Source organism: Grampus griseus (genome assembly GCF_964374135.1).
Source record: "Grampus griseus genome assembly, chromosome: 14".
Lineage (NCBI taxonomy): Eukaryota > Metazoa > Chordata > Mammalia > Artiodactyla > Delphinidae > Grampus > Grampus griseus.
In genome coordinates this window covers 22,553,817-22,569,152 of record NC_139008.1, presented here as the reverse complement: position 1 = coordinate 22,569,152, position 15,336 = coordinate 22,553,817, and the positions used below count along the sequence as shown (strand labels likewise).

Sequence of the window (15,336 nt, the reverse complement as noted above, 5' to 3'; positions counted from 1 at the left end):
AAATTACACTTAAGGAATTAAGAAGGCAGTCATCTGCTTATTCATCCATCCACCCATCCACTACTTAACAAGCCTCTTACCACGTGCCATGCGCCAATGCCAGAGGGCATTGGAGTCAAAGAGATGACTTAGACTCTATGCCTACTGTTAAGGGCACATCGCTTGACTCAATATCTTTTTTTTTTTCTTCCCCCGGTATGCGGGCCTCTCACTATTGTGGCCTCTCCCGCTGCGGAGCACAGGCTCCGGACGCGCAGGCTCAGCGGCCATGGCCCACGGGCCGAGCCGCTCCGCGGCATGTGGGATCTTCCCAGACCGGGGCACGAACCCGCGTCCCCTGCATCGGCAGGCGGACTCTCAACCACTGCACCACCAGGGAAGCCCTCAATATCTTTTTGATGCTCCCAGGCAGAGATAAGTTTGAGTCCCTACAGGAATTTAAATGCCTCACCCTCACTTCTGTTATAGAATGTGTCACATTGTATCATGATTATTGATTTGCCTTCCTACCTAACTAGAGTGTGAGTGCTTTAAGGGACCATTTCACCATCATCTTTGTCTTTTCCCACATCGTTATCCCCTATAACCTTCGGCACAAAGCAGGGCCTCATGAAATGGAGCCTGATCCTTTATGCAGCGTAAGAGTACCAGTGGGGATCAGATGAGAAATCCTTGTCAGTCTCTCCTTTTTTTTTTTTTTGACGTGGACCACTTTTTAAAAGTCTGTATTGAATTTGTTACAATATTGCATTGCTTTTGGTTTATGTTTTGGTTTTTTGGCCCCAAGCACCTGCTATATGCCAGGCCCATGATGTATATCGTCTCATGTATTCTCAGCAAGGTGGGTAGCCTTATGTTATAGATACGGAAATAGAGGCTCAGAGAAATTAACTACACACACCTAGAAAGTCCAGTGGATCTCAAATCCAGGTCTTACCAGCTTCCTTTCTTGCAGTAAAGCATTTAGAGTGGTAGGAAAGTGGCTGTGAGGCCAAACGTGTGATGGTGTAAACGGATATGGCATGTGTGTGTGTATTGTACACATAGTTAAATTTGAGGAAAGGCATTAACACAGAAAATTCCAAATCCTAGAGGGCAAGGCAGGAGACATAAGTGAAAGAAGCAGGCCAGATAGAAGAAAATAATCTTTGTGCTGGGTATGAGTAGGGAGAGGTGGGGCTGAGGTGAACTGGACGGCACCAGCTTCATGTAAAGTGACCAGAGCTGCCTTGTTCTGGGCACTTGATGACAGTCAGGGAGAGCTCAGTTTTGCCAGACTTTAAAATTTCTCAAGAGTCATGAGAAATCGGAATTGTTATGAGCTTGTCTCTGAATGTTAATAGGGAAGGTGCTGCATTTTAAGAAAACCTTGAACAGGCTTCTCTCACATTCTGAAAGTTCTGAGACTGTGACCCCCAGTCCAGGCCTCTTTGGAAAGTGAATGAGGGGCTTGAGAAGGATGTTCACCAGCAAGCATCTGACCAGCATTTAGTGCTGACAGTGATTAAGAAAAGAAAGCCCTCTCATTTCTCAGAGCCCACCTCTTCTGGCCAGAATGTCTATTCCGAGAAAATCCAAGAGGCGACCAGCCTTTTCTTCCCTCTTCCACGAGCTCTCTCTGCTCATTGTCAAGATGTCCTCAGTGTCTCCACCTCAGTCTTGGGGACATTACTCCCTTCCTCTTGCTGGACCCTGGTCCTCAGAACTGAATGCAGTCACAGTGACAATGTCCCTCTGCCACAACTGGCCACAGCTCGCTCCCGTTCATTTGCAAGTGACAGAGCTGAGGGTGACCCCATTCTTCTCACCCAGGCACTAGCTTCCTTTCTGATCAGGACTCTTGCAGCTGACAGCTGGGTCATCAGCGGGACTTGCCCATGGCCATGACCGAGACCATGGCCCTCCCAACGCGGGTACCCCCCACGGCCCCGGGGCGGGCACACGTCCCAGAACATCGTTAGTTGGCTCACTTCTTTTGGCTACTTCTGTTTTACTTGGAGACGGAGGAGATGGTGGAAAGGGCAGGAGTGGGATGTGAGGGCTGTGAACGTGACCCTTGACCTGCACTCCCACCGCGTGCCCTGTGCCGGCGCCCAAACCCTTCACATCCCTTCCCACGGCAGCCACCTCCTCAGCTGCTCGCTGTTCCCCTCGTACCACCTTCCCTCGATTCTTCTCACAGCAGCTAGACAGGGCTTTGAAAACCTCACATTAGGTCATGTCACCTGCTTAGTGTGTCTTGCAACACTTAGAGTAAAATCCAAGCTCCTCACCGGACCGAAGGGCCCGCAGCATCCAGCCGGTGACTCCCTCGTCCCCACCTCTCGCTCGTCACATCGCAGCCCCGAGGCAGCGTGCAGTCCCCACTCCCGGCTTTCACCCTCCTGGTCCCTCTGCCCGCATGCCCTTCCTTCCCCGCTGCCACTCCTGCCTTCTCGTCATTCCAATCTCCACTCAGACATCAGCTCTCTGGAGAGCCCTTGCCTGCCCCCCATCACTCTACCACGTCTTCTTATCCCCGTAGCGCGCATCACTGGCTAACATGACTCTGTGGACGCGCGGTTTACTTGCTGACTGCTCGTCCCCCTGCTTTTCCTCCAGAGACAACAAGGGTTCCTGGCGCGTGAAAGGGCCTCCACATGCACGCGCTCAGTGGGAGACTGAGGCTCGAAGGAGGGCAAACTACCTGCTCCAGACCTGACAGCTAGCAAAGTGGAACTCAATTCCTAAACCAATGTTACTTCCCTGATCCCTCTGGCCAGGAGCAGTGGAGTTCTGGAAGGGTCCTGCGTGTGGAGGGCGGACATGTGTAGGAACCGCGTTCTGTGAAGGTCAAGAGCATGGGTCGTGTGATTCCTTTAAGGAACATCCATCCCCACCCTCCTCAAAAGCTGGCCCCACTGGCTCGAGTTCCCTCTGCAATCACTGCTCTGTTCTACCACCTTCCAGGGAAGCCGGTGCTTTTCTTTCAAGAGGCAGATGGTGGTTCTTGTCAGCGGTTCTGTGGAGCTGAACCGTGGGGTGAGGCGAGGAATGCTAAAAGCAAGGGCTGCAGCCAGGACGGAATCGCTGGCCATTCTATGACTTTGATTGTGGAGGGTGGTATCTGGGTGCGTGTCTCTGTGTGTGTGTGTCTGTCTATATGTCTGTGTGTTTGCGTTTGCGTGTCTGTGTCTGCGCATCTCTGTGTATCTGTGTGTGTGTAGAGGCCCTCAGTTGAAGGGATGTGGCTGATAGTTTGCTCTGCACTTAGCTGAAAATGGTAAGAAATGTCTGTGGCAGAAGAGCAATTCCCTGAGCTCTATCGATGGCAAACGATGGGCAAGGAAAGAAGTCGCTGGTGGACCCGTCAGTCCTCACACTGCAGAGCGTGTTGTCCCAACTCAGGGTCAACGTGCGTGGTTTTTATGAAGCTCTGGCTTCCTGTTCCCCTTGGCTCTCATCTCACACCATGTTCTTCCCCCACCTCAGCCACCTTTTGGCCCCCAGACTTGGGTGACCCTTCTGTCCCACTGTGCGGGCACCAGCTCCCCTCCTGCCACAGGTGGCTGCATAGCCCGCTCCCGTCGCCCTCATCCTTCCTTCCTTCCCTTCCTCCGCCTCAGTTTTCAGCTGCTCCCCTCGAGGGTCCCCATCCTTGGGCTCCCATTTGGGCAGGCCCCCATAAAGAGCTCTCCATGTGCCTCTCTCTCCTTCATGATCTTTTCACAGGTGACTGTTTACATTTATTCGGGTTTCTGATCATGCTGGTCTTCCCCATCTGTGTGTGTGGTTGTGTGTGTGTGTGTGTGTGTGTGTGATGTGTGTGTGTGTATGTGTGTGTGTGTGGTGTGTGTAGTTGTGTGCACATGCGCACAAAGGCAAGGCAGGGGTCTTCTTTGGTTTGCCATATGCCTAGTACAGTGCCTGGTACTTGGCACTGCCGGGCACATGGTCAGATGGATGGATGGACGGATGGGTGGATAAGTGAATCAATGAATTCAGATGCTCTCTGGATTGAATTTTGTGCTCTCTGGTTTCTCATCTCATCCTTCTTCATCATGGGGCAAAATGAAAACATACCTGTGGGTTAAAAGCCCTAGCTTCCCCTCAGTGTACTTCAGCTGGTCATGCCTTTCCTCAAGAGAAGCCCCAGTCATTCTGCTTCCACTTGATAGGAAGACCAAGCTCCTGGGTCGTCCGTACAGAGAAGTTCCCTCCCTTTGAAGCCCACCGGGGCCCAGGGTAGCCACTTCCTCCCCACACCCTGACCCTACCTTCCTTACGTTTCCCTTGGTGGGGGTAGAGATGGCAGGATTATCCCCCCTGCAATGGCCAAAGCTCACTTGATTTGGAATCTGGAAGGTTTGGGGTCAAGGTCACCCCTAATTAGCTCTGAAACCTTGGGGGAACTTCCTTGCCCTCTCTGGGCCTCAGTTTTTTCATCAAGAGCATTGTACTAGATCAGTGTTCCCCAGATTTTAGTAACTGGCCTACCAGTGTTGTGACTTTTGCCATGTTCTTATGTCCCCTGTACTGTTACTTACTTAACATCTTGTTTTAAAGTGGTTTGCCATTTTTTTCTTGAATTTATATTTTATATAATACTACTCTCCAATATAAATGTAATATGAACTACATATGCACTTTCAATTTTCTAGCAGCCTCATTTAAAACAATAAGAAACAGGTGACATAATTTTTTTTTTTTTTGGCGGTACGCGGGCCTCTCACTGTTGTGGCCTCTCCCGTTGCGGAGCATAGGCTCCGGACGCGCAGGCCCAGCGGCCATGGCTCACAGGCCCAGCTGCTCCGCAGCATGTAGGATCTTCCCAGACTGGGGCACGAACCCGTGTCCCCTGTATCGGCAGGCAGATTCTTAACCACTGCGCCACCAGGGAAGCCCCAGGTGACATTAATTTTATTTTTATTTATTTATTTTTTGTTGTGGTGTGGGCATCTCTCTAGTTGTGTCATGTGGGTTTTTCTCTCTCTAGTTGTGGCATGCAGGCTCCAGAGTGTGTGGGCTGTGTAATTTGCAGCACACAGGCTCTCTAGTTGAGGTGCAAGGGCTCAGTAGTTGTGGTGCATGGGCTCAGTAGTTGTGGTTGCCCCGCGGCACGTGGGATCTTAGTTCCCCAACCAGGGATTGAACCCACGTCCCCTGCATTGGAAGGCAGATTCTTTACCACTGGACCACCAGGGAAGTTCCGACATTAATTTTAACAATATATTTTATTTAACCATGTTCATCCAAAAATGTAACACTATAAATTACCCAGATATTTAACTTTTTCTCATACTAAATGTCCAAAGTCTGCTGTGTATTTTACACTTCCAGCAGATCTCTCTATGGATGCTAAATTTTCACTGGAAATCCTTGATCTCTGTTTAGATGTCATAAAATGTACAGTTGAAAGAGTTGAACAACTCAAGTTGTTCCAAGCACACAGTTATTTTCTAATAATTGAGTCAAGTATCAGATTTTAATTGTAAATTAATTAAAATGAAATGAAATAAAAAACTCAGTTCTGCAGGTTGTACTGCAGGACTTCCCTGGTGGCGCAGTGGTTAAGAATCCGCCTGCCAATGCGGGGGACACAGGTTCGAACCCTGGTCTGGGAAGATCCCACATGTCGCGGAGCAACTAAGCCCGTGCGCCACAACTACTGAGCCTGTGCTCTAGAGCCCGCGAGCCACAACTACTGAAGCCCACGTGCCACAACTGCTGAAGGCCACACACCTAGAGCCTGTTCTCTGCAACAAGAGAAGCCACCGCAATGAGAAGCCCGCGCACCGCAACGAAGAGTAGCCCCCGCTCGCCGCAACTAGAGAAGGCCCGCGTGCAGCAACAAAGAACCAATGCAGCCGAAAATAAATAAATAGATAAAAAAAAAATTTTTAAATAAATAAATGTCACGTGCTCAACAGCCACATGTGGCTGGTGGTGACTACAGTGGACAGCATGGACATATGACAATCGTGGATAACAAACCCACCTCCTGTTGTAAACAGAAGGTAGCCTTAAAAATAAATACAATGACAATACAAGAGTGACATTAAATTCTAGCTAGATACTGCTGCCTGCTGAGGTGCCGAGCCCTAGGTCTGCTCTGTGTCTGTTAAAAAGGGAGATTTAGCACATATGTAAAGGTGTTAAAAACACACTGGCACCTAGCTGAGACTCTCCTTTTGATGGAATCAAAAGGATTAAGAAAACTGAAAAGGAATTGAATGCTGCAGCCTTGTACCACCTAAAATAATCCTGCATAAAACATCAACGGACCACCCAAATCTAGATGATCACTCTGCACTCTGAAATTCTGTAGCCTTTTGCTCCTTTACTCTTATCACTTTGCTTCCTCTTCAGAGACCACTAGCATGTGATCTTGCAAAAAGTGAACTAAGCGAGACTTGGAAAAACTAAGTTCTGGTTCAGACTCTGTCATTGCCAGCTCTGTGACTCTGGGTGAGGTCTCAGTTTCCTCATTTTGTGAAACGGAAGTGTTTGGACTCACCAAATACCAGCAGCCATGGAGTGGCGGGCTCTGGGCCCTGGCTAGCCGCGAACTGTCTCATTTTGTCCACAGCGTAAGCCCTGTGAGAAAGGCACTGTTCCACTCCTGCAGGCGGAAACGTGGAGGCTCAGACAGATTTGAGCAACCTGCCAGAGCCCCACCAATAGAAGCCACAAAGTTAGAACTTGGATCCAGGTGTGAGGACCACTGAGCCCACGCTGTCAGGTTCTCAGGGCAACTCCCATCCCCCCAAATGGTAGGTTTGTGTTTCAAAACATAATCAACATGAAATGTGCGGTATTTCTTGGAGCTTTTCCTTCCAGCTTATGCCACGTCCCTGGTTTCCTGAGTTGGCATGCTTTTCTGATTTACCCACATTTTCTTTGGGTCTCCATCTCTGTTATTTCTTGCTCCTCCTTTTAGCTTCTTGCTTTTATTCTCCACTCCCTGTTACCCCCTTGGTGTTTCTTGGTGCTTCTGGAAGATGTACCCACTCTGGAGTTTGTGAACTGCAGCCTGGTGGGCCGTATCAAGCCTGCAGACATGTCTGATTTGGCTCAGGTGATGCTGGCTCACATAGTGTTTTTAAAATTTGTGAATTAGTTGCCAACATTTAAACACTGGGACATTTCAAATAAAAATCTGGATTTCTAGAGTTTTGGGAACAATTTGGCAACACTGGACCATTGGCTGGAAAGCTGAGTGGTGGCAGCGCTTTCTAACTCCCCCAGGTCCCCCTCCTCCCTATTATCACCCCCACCCCTCAACCCAGCCTGACTGTCAGTTGTCAGCTGTCATTACACGTGTGCTGCCATTTTCTTATAATAAAGCTGGACAGCAGTACTGAATATTGCTCTGTCATTTTCTAGCTATGTGACCTTGGGTAAGTGTCTCAATGTTCTCATCTGGAAAATGGGCATAATATTTATCCATGCCTCAAAGGGTTGTCGTGAGAATTAAATAAGCTAATGTATGTGAAGTGCTTTGAAGAATCTCTAGCACATAATGAGTGCTACATAAGTGCTAGCAATTATTAAGAGGAAAGGGCAGTGTTTTTGGCATATGTCTCTATCATTGAGAGCCACGTATTTTCAGAAAAACAGCAAGGAAGCACAATTCTATGGATAAGTGAAGCAGTTCTTAAAACTGGCCCATTTTGTTCATTTATATTCTCTGCCCCATGCAGGTATCTGAATTCAAGACACCTGCCCTCCCCAACCCCTAGCATTGCAGGGCTGCTTCCCCTATAAACATCGTCCACGTATTTCAGATCTACATGGAGGTTCAGTGGCGGGATCTGTGTTCCCCTCCCTGCTCCACTTCTGTTCGCAATCCCGGCTGCAGCATACAGGGTGATCTTGCTGGTGGTGCTTGTCATTCTCTGCACTAGCTTTAGCTGAAGACCATTTCGTGTTCTGAACTGATATTATTTCTGGAGGTTTCACTGAACCACAGGCAGCCCTCTTAGGGGTACAAATTCCCTAGGCTTATGATGGCATTGATTGCTTAATCCACTGGATCATTCTCTCCTAGTTTGCCAGGACATGGAGCTTCATATCTGGTGGGTACACGTGGAGTGGAATTGTGCATTTATGGAAAAGACCTATGTACAAAGCAGTGTGTGGCTTCAGGGCTTGAACACATTGACATGTTAGGCAATAAAAACAACGTGAACTACTATTTGTTGAGCCTCTACAATGTGCGAGGGACTATGAGAAACCTTTGTGCACTTCCCTGGTGGTGCAGTGGTTAAGAATCTGCCTGCCAATGCAGCAGACACGGGTTTGAGCCCTGGTCCAGGAAGATCCCACATGCCGCGGAGCAACTAAGCCCGTGCGCCACGACTACTGAGCCTGTGCTCTAGAGCCTGTGCGCCACAACTACTGAGTCCGCGTGCCACAACTACTGAAGCCCGCACGCCTAGACCCTGTGCTCCTCAATAAAAGAAGCCACTGCAGTGAGAAGCCCACACACGGCAACAAAGACCCAATGCAGCCAAAAATAAATAAAAATTTAAAAAACAAAAGAAGCCTTTGCATGTTTTATTTCAAATTGCCACAAAACAATGCAGGGCACAGAAGTTTAATAACATTTATTGAACTCTTAGTCAGAGACAAGGATTACAAAGCTACTGTTCTGAACCCCAACCCAAGGCCAGCCCAGGCAGCCTCCAGCATAGATACTTCATTGGTCTGTACTTATGTCCCATCTACGGGCCGTGTCTCCAACTGAGTAACACAAGCAGAGTCCAGCTTTCCTGGGCCTTTGACAGACCCATCAAGAATGACTTGTCCAATGTCTCACAGTGACTTATTACCAGAACCAGTCCTGGAATTCAGGATTCCTCATGTAGTAGTCTTTCTCCCACTGTTATAACAAGAATCCTAAGGCCAAATGAGCATTAAGAGGGGCCAGACAGGTTTTAGAGGAGAATTAGGTGCACCATGTAGGGAATGTTTCGAACTGGGGTGCATGTGTGCTTTTGAGGGGGCAACCACTAAATTATGGTACAAATATACAATGGAATACTATGCAGCTTCATTAAAGAATGAAAAAAGCATTATATATACTGTTCTGGGTGATATATTAAGCGAAAAAACAGCAAGATATAGGATGGTGTGAATAATGTGCTCATTTTGGAGAGAGTAAAAAAAAGGGAGAGTTGAAATCCTCTATTCATATTTGCTTGTATATATACTTAAAAACTCTGAAAGAATAAATAGGAAACTAAGATACTAATGCAGTGGTTACTTGTGTGGTGGTGGTGATGATGGGGTGGATTTGGGAACTGGTGAGCAGGGGAAAGGAATGGGAGGGAGACTCTGCAATGTGTGCCTTTTTTATACTTTTAGGTTTTCAAATAATATGAATGTTATTACCTTTTTAATGTGTGTGTATTTCCACACACACACACACACACACACACACACACACACACACACAGCTGCATAGGAAAAGCAGCCTATTACTCAGCTCTAGTCAATTGCTACTTTCTGGGAACATGAACTTAATGTTTTCAGTTCTGATTTTTTAAGGGAACCTGGAAATCTTTTTTTTTTTTTAAATCCCAATTTTTAATTTCAAATTGTTCATTGTTAATATGTAGAAATACAATAGAATTTTTGCATATTAACAGTGTGCAAACATGCTGAACTCAGTTTGTTTGTAGGAACTTTTATTGTGGAGTCTTTGTGATTTTCTATGAAGGTAATTATATCATCTGTGAATAGAAACAATTTAATTTCTTCCTTCCTGTATACCTGGGTTTTTTTCCTTTCTCTCGCCGTATTGCACTGGCTAAAACGTCCAGTATGATGCTGAATAGGAGTGATGCGAACATCCTTGCCTTGTTTCAGATCTTGAGGGGAAAGCATTCCAACTTTCATCATTAAATGTGATGCTAGCTGTAGATTATTTATAGATGTCCTTTATCAGGTTAAAGAAGTTCTCTCCCTGTTCCTAGTTTGATAAGGTTTCATCAAATGGATGGATGTTGAATTCTGTCAAATATTTTTCTGCATCTGTTAAAATGATTATATGGATTTTCCTTTTTAGTTAATATGGTGAATCACATTGTTACTATGGTGAATGATTTTTAAATGTTGAACTAGCCTTGCATTCCTGGGATAAACCCAATTTGGTCTTACATATTATCCTTTTTATATATTGCTGGATTAGATTTGCTAAGATTTTGTTGAGGATTTTTATGACTATGTTCATGAGGACTATTGGCTGGTAGTTTTCTTGTAATGTCTTTTTTTTTTTTTTTTTTTGCGGTACGCGGGCCTCTCACTGTTGTGGCCTCTCCCGTTGCGGAGCACAGGCTCCGGACGCGCAGGTTTAGTGGCCATGGCTCACGGGCCCAGCCGCTGTGTGTCATGTGGGATCTTCCCAGACCGGGGCACGAACCCACGACCCCTGCATCGGCAGGCGGACTCTCAATCACTGCGCCACCAGGGAAGCCCTCTTGTAATGTCTTTGTCTGGTTTTGATATTAGGGTAAAGCTGATGTCATAAAGCAAGTAGGGAATTTTCCCTTGATTTCCCTAATTTTTAAATGGTGAAAAAATGACTTATAGAGTGCTTCCTGTGTGCCAGGCATTGTGTTACGTGCTTAACTTATTTAATACTTACAGAAACTCTATGAAGTATGTACCATTATCATCATCATCCCCACTTTATAGGTGGGGAAACTGAGGCACAGAGGAGTTAAAGCCACTTGCCTAAAGTCACACAGCTTATAAGTAGTAAAGCCAAGACTCAAAACTCCAGAAATCCAGCTCCAGACTTTGTACTCTTAATCTGTTTACTACATCTTCTCTAAAGATTTTACAGGCGAAAGAGAACACATCTGGAGGGCTCAGCCCAGCTTAGCAGCCACCATTCTTCCACCTGTGGTTAACAACAACAGTAACTAGCACATGTCAGAGCACTTACTACCTGCCAGGCTACAGACTCATCATCTCCTTTCATCTTGCACCAGCCCTCAGAGGCAGGCAGGCAGTTGTAGAAATGCTCCCTTCTGCTGGGTGGCATGCAGTTTCAGGCTTCATCTTCTTCACTTTGTCTCCCTTAACATCCACTGTGCCTTTCAGAAGGTAAAATTTTAAAAATGTCTTTCAAATCTCAGTTTAATTTTCCACTACTCCTTCCTTATCAGGGAGGCTCAGCCGTCCTCCCTCCCACTCTCTTCCCCCAGGCATTCAGGCTCATCTTTCCCTCTTGCACTGCCTTTTGCTTTGCACTGTCTTGTCCCAGCTGTGGCCCAATCAGTGTCCCCAACTCTGCTTTGTTGGCTTATTGTATGTGTTTTGAAAAGTTGGAAACATTGTGCTTATTTAAAATGGAGGAGGAAAGAGATGGAGTTTTAGGAACAGCTGGGACACCAATTTTCTCCAGTGAGCCCACAGCACGGAGAACTGAAGTTAGTTAAAAGAACTAGTAGTAATGAAGGCAGTAATGAAGGCACTGGATGCAATGGAAAGGTGTTTGCACGCTGGCTGGACTGTGTGACTGTAGATGAGACGCTCCACTTCTCTGAATCTCAGTTTGCTCTTCTGTAAAATGCGTTCAGGGCACATACAGGTCACAGGGATGTGGTGGGGATTCACTGCAATAATATAAGCATTTAATACAGGAAAAGATCCAGCGTGGTCCACAGTCCAGGCCCTGTGCTAAGCCATTTTAACATAGGTTATCTTATTTAATATACACTGCCTGTGCACTACCGTTACCACCATTTTATAGGCAGGGAAGATTGTGGTACAGAGAATAAGAATTCTTAAGTGGCAGAGCTTTGCCTATACTTCACATTAGAACCCTCTGGATCCCACACCAGACCAGTTAAGTTGGACTGTCTGGGGTAATTCCTAGAGGCAGGGGATTGGACCACATGGCCTTTCCCAAGCTCTTCCTTTCAATCTAGAGGCTGAAAGTGCTAAGAAACAGCCCAGCTTTCCCCTAGTTACTAGCTCCCCTGTTGCCAAACAGCCATTCCCCATCGCTCTTTCACTCTCCAACCACCATGGTGAGAATTTGGAATTGGGGTGAGTCCACTGCCAGGAAAAGTGACTCAATTAAAATCTCAGTTTTCAACAATATTACCAAGCCCTGTGGTCTGTTACTTCACACCCAGCATAGCTGAGCCTTCCAGTCGGAGGCCAGGTAGCAAGGGTTTGCGAATTGCTGGGGCTAGGGGCAGGGCAGGGAATACTGTAGTGAGCTCAGACAGAGAAGCACTGCACTGAGCTGAGTGCTCTTCTCAGCATGCTTCCCAGTCCCTTCTCTGGCTCAGGCAGGGCTGAGCAACCCCCCTCCTCCTTATAACCAAGGCAGCTTTATGATAACCACAACTACAGCAGCACAGCAGCAATCAATGTGTGGTGTGTCAGGCACTGAGCTGTGCGCTTCACTCGCACCCTTGCCTCCATCCACATCTTTACTTCTCACCACAATTTCAGGGGTAGGTACTCTCATAATGCCCATTTTACAGATGTGGAAACCGAGGCACAGAGACATGAAAGGTTCATAGATTAATACCCAGCTCTGCTTCATTCTACAGTCTGCATTCTTAGTCACTAGGACATACTTGTCTGCCCTTACGGTTTTGAGAGAATGACTTAAGGATTTCACTCTTGAACCACCTTGCAAGCCATTAACAAAACCCATGATCTTCCTGCAAGCCTGGCTTCTCCAGTCGATTTTCTCCAGAATGTTTGGTCCTTCTGCATCCATCACAAGCTCCATGTATGAGCTCCTTGACCTCAGAGGCTGCATCTCAGGGGTCTCTGAGTCCCTTTTTTACACCTCCTTAGCCCTTGGCACACAGTAGGTGGTCATAACTCTGAATGTATGAACACATCAATGCCCTTCAAGTTCTGATCACAATCCCCCACTCTTTTAAGTCTCTAAGTCCTGAGCTCAGCCTTGAAGAGCATGTGCCTGGTATATAATAAGTGCCGATGTCAATGGGTCAGGAAGGTCCTAGCTGGCATAGGAGTTAAGCCGTAAAGGTGTGTGGTACCTTGACTCCCACCTTGAGGTGTTTGAAGGTCTGAGCTTTCCTTCATTCTCCCCATCCTCATTTCCCTGCTCTGGACCCTTAGAGTCTCTCCTCGTCTTTACGGTTCTGTCCCTTAAGGGGTTTTCAGAAAAGCCTGAGAGAGTAGTTACTCTTGAGTCCAAAGAGGAGATGGAGGGGTGAAGGGTAGGAGTCAGAAAGGGGCCCTGTCACTTCTCTGGTTCAGCAAATAACCAACCTTCTCAAAAACACTCCCCAAAGGAGAGCTCTGGAGAGGCTCAGGGGGGCCAACATGGGGAGGTGGGAACTGGGCCGAAATCAATTCCAGCTCTAGGTAATTACAGGACACATCACCACCCCAGCAGGGCGAACTAGGCTAGCCTCTCTGCAAGGGCAGCCAGAGCAATGTTAGTGATAAAATTCCCATCACTCACTGGGGGAGAGGCTCAGCCTTAGCAAACTTATGGTTTTTCGAACCTGCCAAATTTGGGAGGGAGGATTTATTTAAACAACCTTAGCAGGGTCCGTGACTACCAAGATGAATGTTTTGGAAAGGAAATCTCACAAGGCTCTCAGAAATCCAGCTCCCAAGTTCCCAGGATCCCAGGATGCTAAAGACAGTGGGGTTGATGAAGCTACGATTCTAGGCTTTACATAGATTGGATTTTTTTTTTTTCCTTTCTTTCTGTCGCTCTCTCCCATCTGCATGGAAGTGACCTTTAGGAATCTTTCTGCCACAGAGACTGTCTCAGGGACTAGCTGGAAGAAAGGTCCCTCTCAAGCTGGAGCCTCAGGAAGCCCGCCCCCGCCTCAGGCGACCATGGCAAGCAACTCCCCCCTCCCCCCTCAGTAAGCCCCTTCCCAACAGCTCAGCTCTCTTCAGGAACTCAGGACAAGTCTCAGCTATACTTTGGACAGGAGGCTAGGATGTGGGACCCGCCAGAGATGTGCAGCAGCTCTGAGCTGCCTAGGGTGGGTGGACCAGGAGGCAAAGCCCAGGGGTGAGGCATGTCCTCAAGGAGACTGTGACCCCCTGAGGTGGCGGCCTCGGCAGCCCGCGTGTACCTCTGCACCCTTGCCCTGTCCAGGGCATGGCTCCGGAGCCGCCCCGACTCTTTCTAGCCGGTCTGGAGACGCGTTCCTCAGGGTGGCAGCGGGGGCTCATCCCTCGCTCCATCCCAGCGCCCCCCGGGGGCCAGAGAGTGCCCAGGATCAGGGGTTCCAGCTTCATCTCGGCTCAGGCGGCGACACGCCGCGGGGCAGAGGGGCAGAGGTGCCCCTAGTCTGGGGGCGACGGGAGAGGGGAGGCCCCCGAGAAACCATCTGTCCGGACTTGCAGTCGAGTCACACGCACAGCCCCCTCTGGACCCCCTCACGGGCGCCGACCGCTTCAGTCGCGCACACAAATACACACAGACACGCTCGAATCCCGCGCACTCACACCGACCCCACTCACACCCTGCCCATCGCCTGCCGCGTACACTCGTGAGACGCACACACGCACGGTCCCCGCCAGGCCACCGCAACTTCCTTTCCCCCAGCCTGGAAATGTCCGCAGTTGCCCTTAAGGCGTAAACTTTTTCAGAGGGGGCGTCAGGGATCGCTCCGAGAAGGTGGCTAGGCCTGGGGGTCCCGGGCAGGGTCACCCCGCATTCGGGGCTCCCGTCTTCCCTCCCTGTCCCCCACGCCCCTCACCTGGTAAACCGAGGCACAACAAGAGGCTGTAGTAGACCACGGGCACGAAGCCCAAGCCGCAGGCCCAGCCGGGGGACCAGGACAGCGAGCTGTTGGCTACGAGGTGGGCGTGCGTGTGCTCCATGAGCGCGCCCCTCGCTCGCCTCAGCTCTGCGCCCGGCCTGCCAGCCCTGCTCTGGACGCCGGCTCGGTGGTGGCTGCCGCCGAGGCAGCAGCTGGAGCAGCAGCGCCTCTCCCTGCAGGACTTGCTTCTACCCTCGGCCGTGGTCCCCTCTGCTCCCTCCGCACCTGCTCGCCTGGAGTCCCGGCTCAGCCCTCCCGCAGGGCGCAGGGCGCAGGGACTCGGGAGGGGCTCCCGGAGCCCGGTAGTGCACCTCCCACCTCCGACCCTCTAGGCTCCCGCCTCGGAGCCGGGGGGCTGGGACGCCGCTCCCCGCAGCCAATCAGCAATGCCTGGACGCGGTGGAGGTGGAGGGGGGAGATGCTCGGGAGGAGGGGGTCCCAGCTGCCTCTCTCGGCTTCGGATTCTGGATTAGAGATGGAGTTAAGACCTGGGAACACCAGAGGAAGTCTGGGTGGGAACAGACTACCCTCATCTCCCCACCGCATGGGAGGGGCGTGGTGT

At 49.1% G+C, this 15,336-nt stretch overlaps 1 protein-coding gene across 1 annotated transcript in view; it reads right to left on the bottom strand.

Annotated features, from left to right (window-relative positions):
* Positions 1 to 14,835, bottom strand: part of GPR139 (G protein-coupled receptor 139) — a gene marked incomplete at both ends in the record, with an annotated part of 39,842 nt that extends 25,007 nt beyond the window's left edge. The window contains one exon of the mRNA XM_082671367.1: positions 14,712 to 14,835. Within this exon, the coding sequence (XP_082527493.1) occupies positions 14,712 to 14,835 (124 nt within the window). The remainder of the gene's footprint in view (positions 1 to 14,711) is intronic.
* Positions 14,836 to 15,336: the final 501 nt, after the last annotated feature.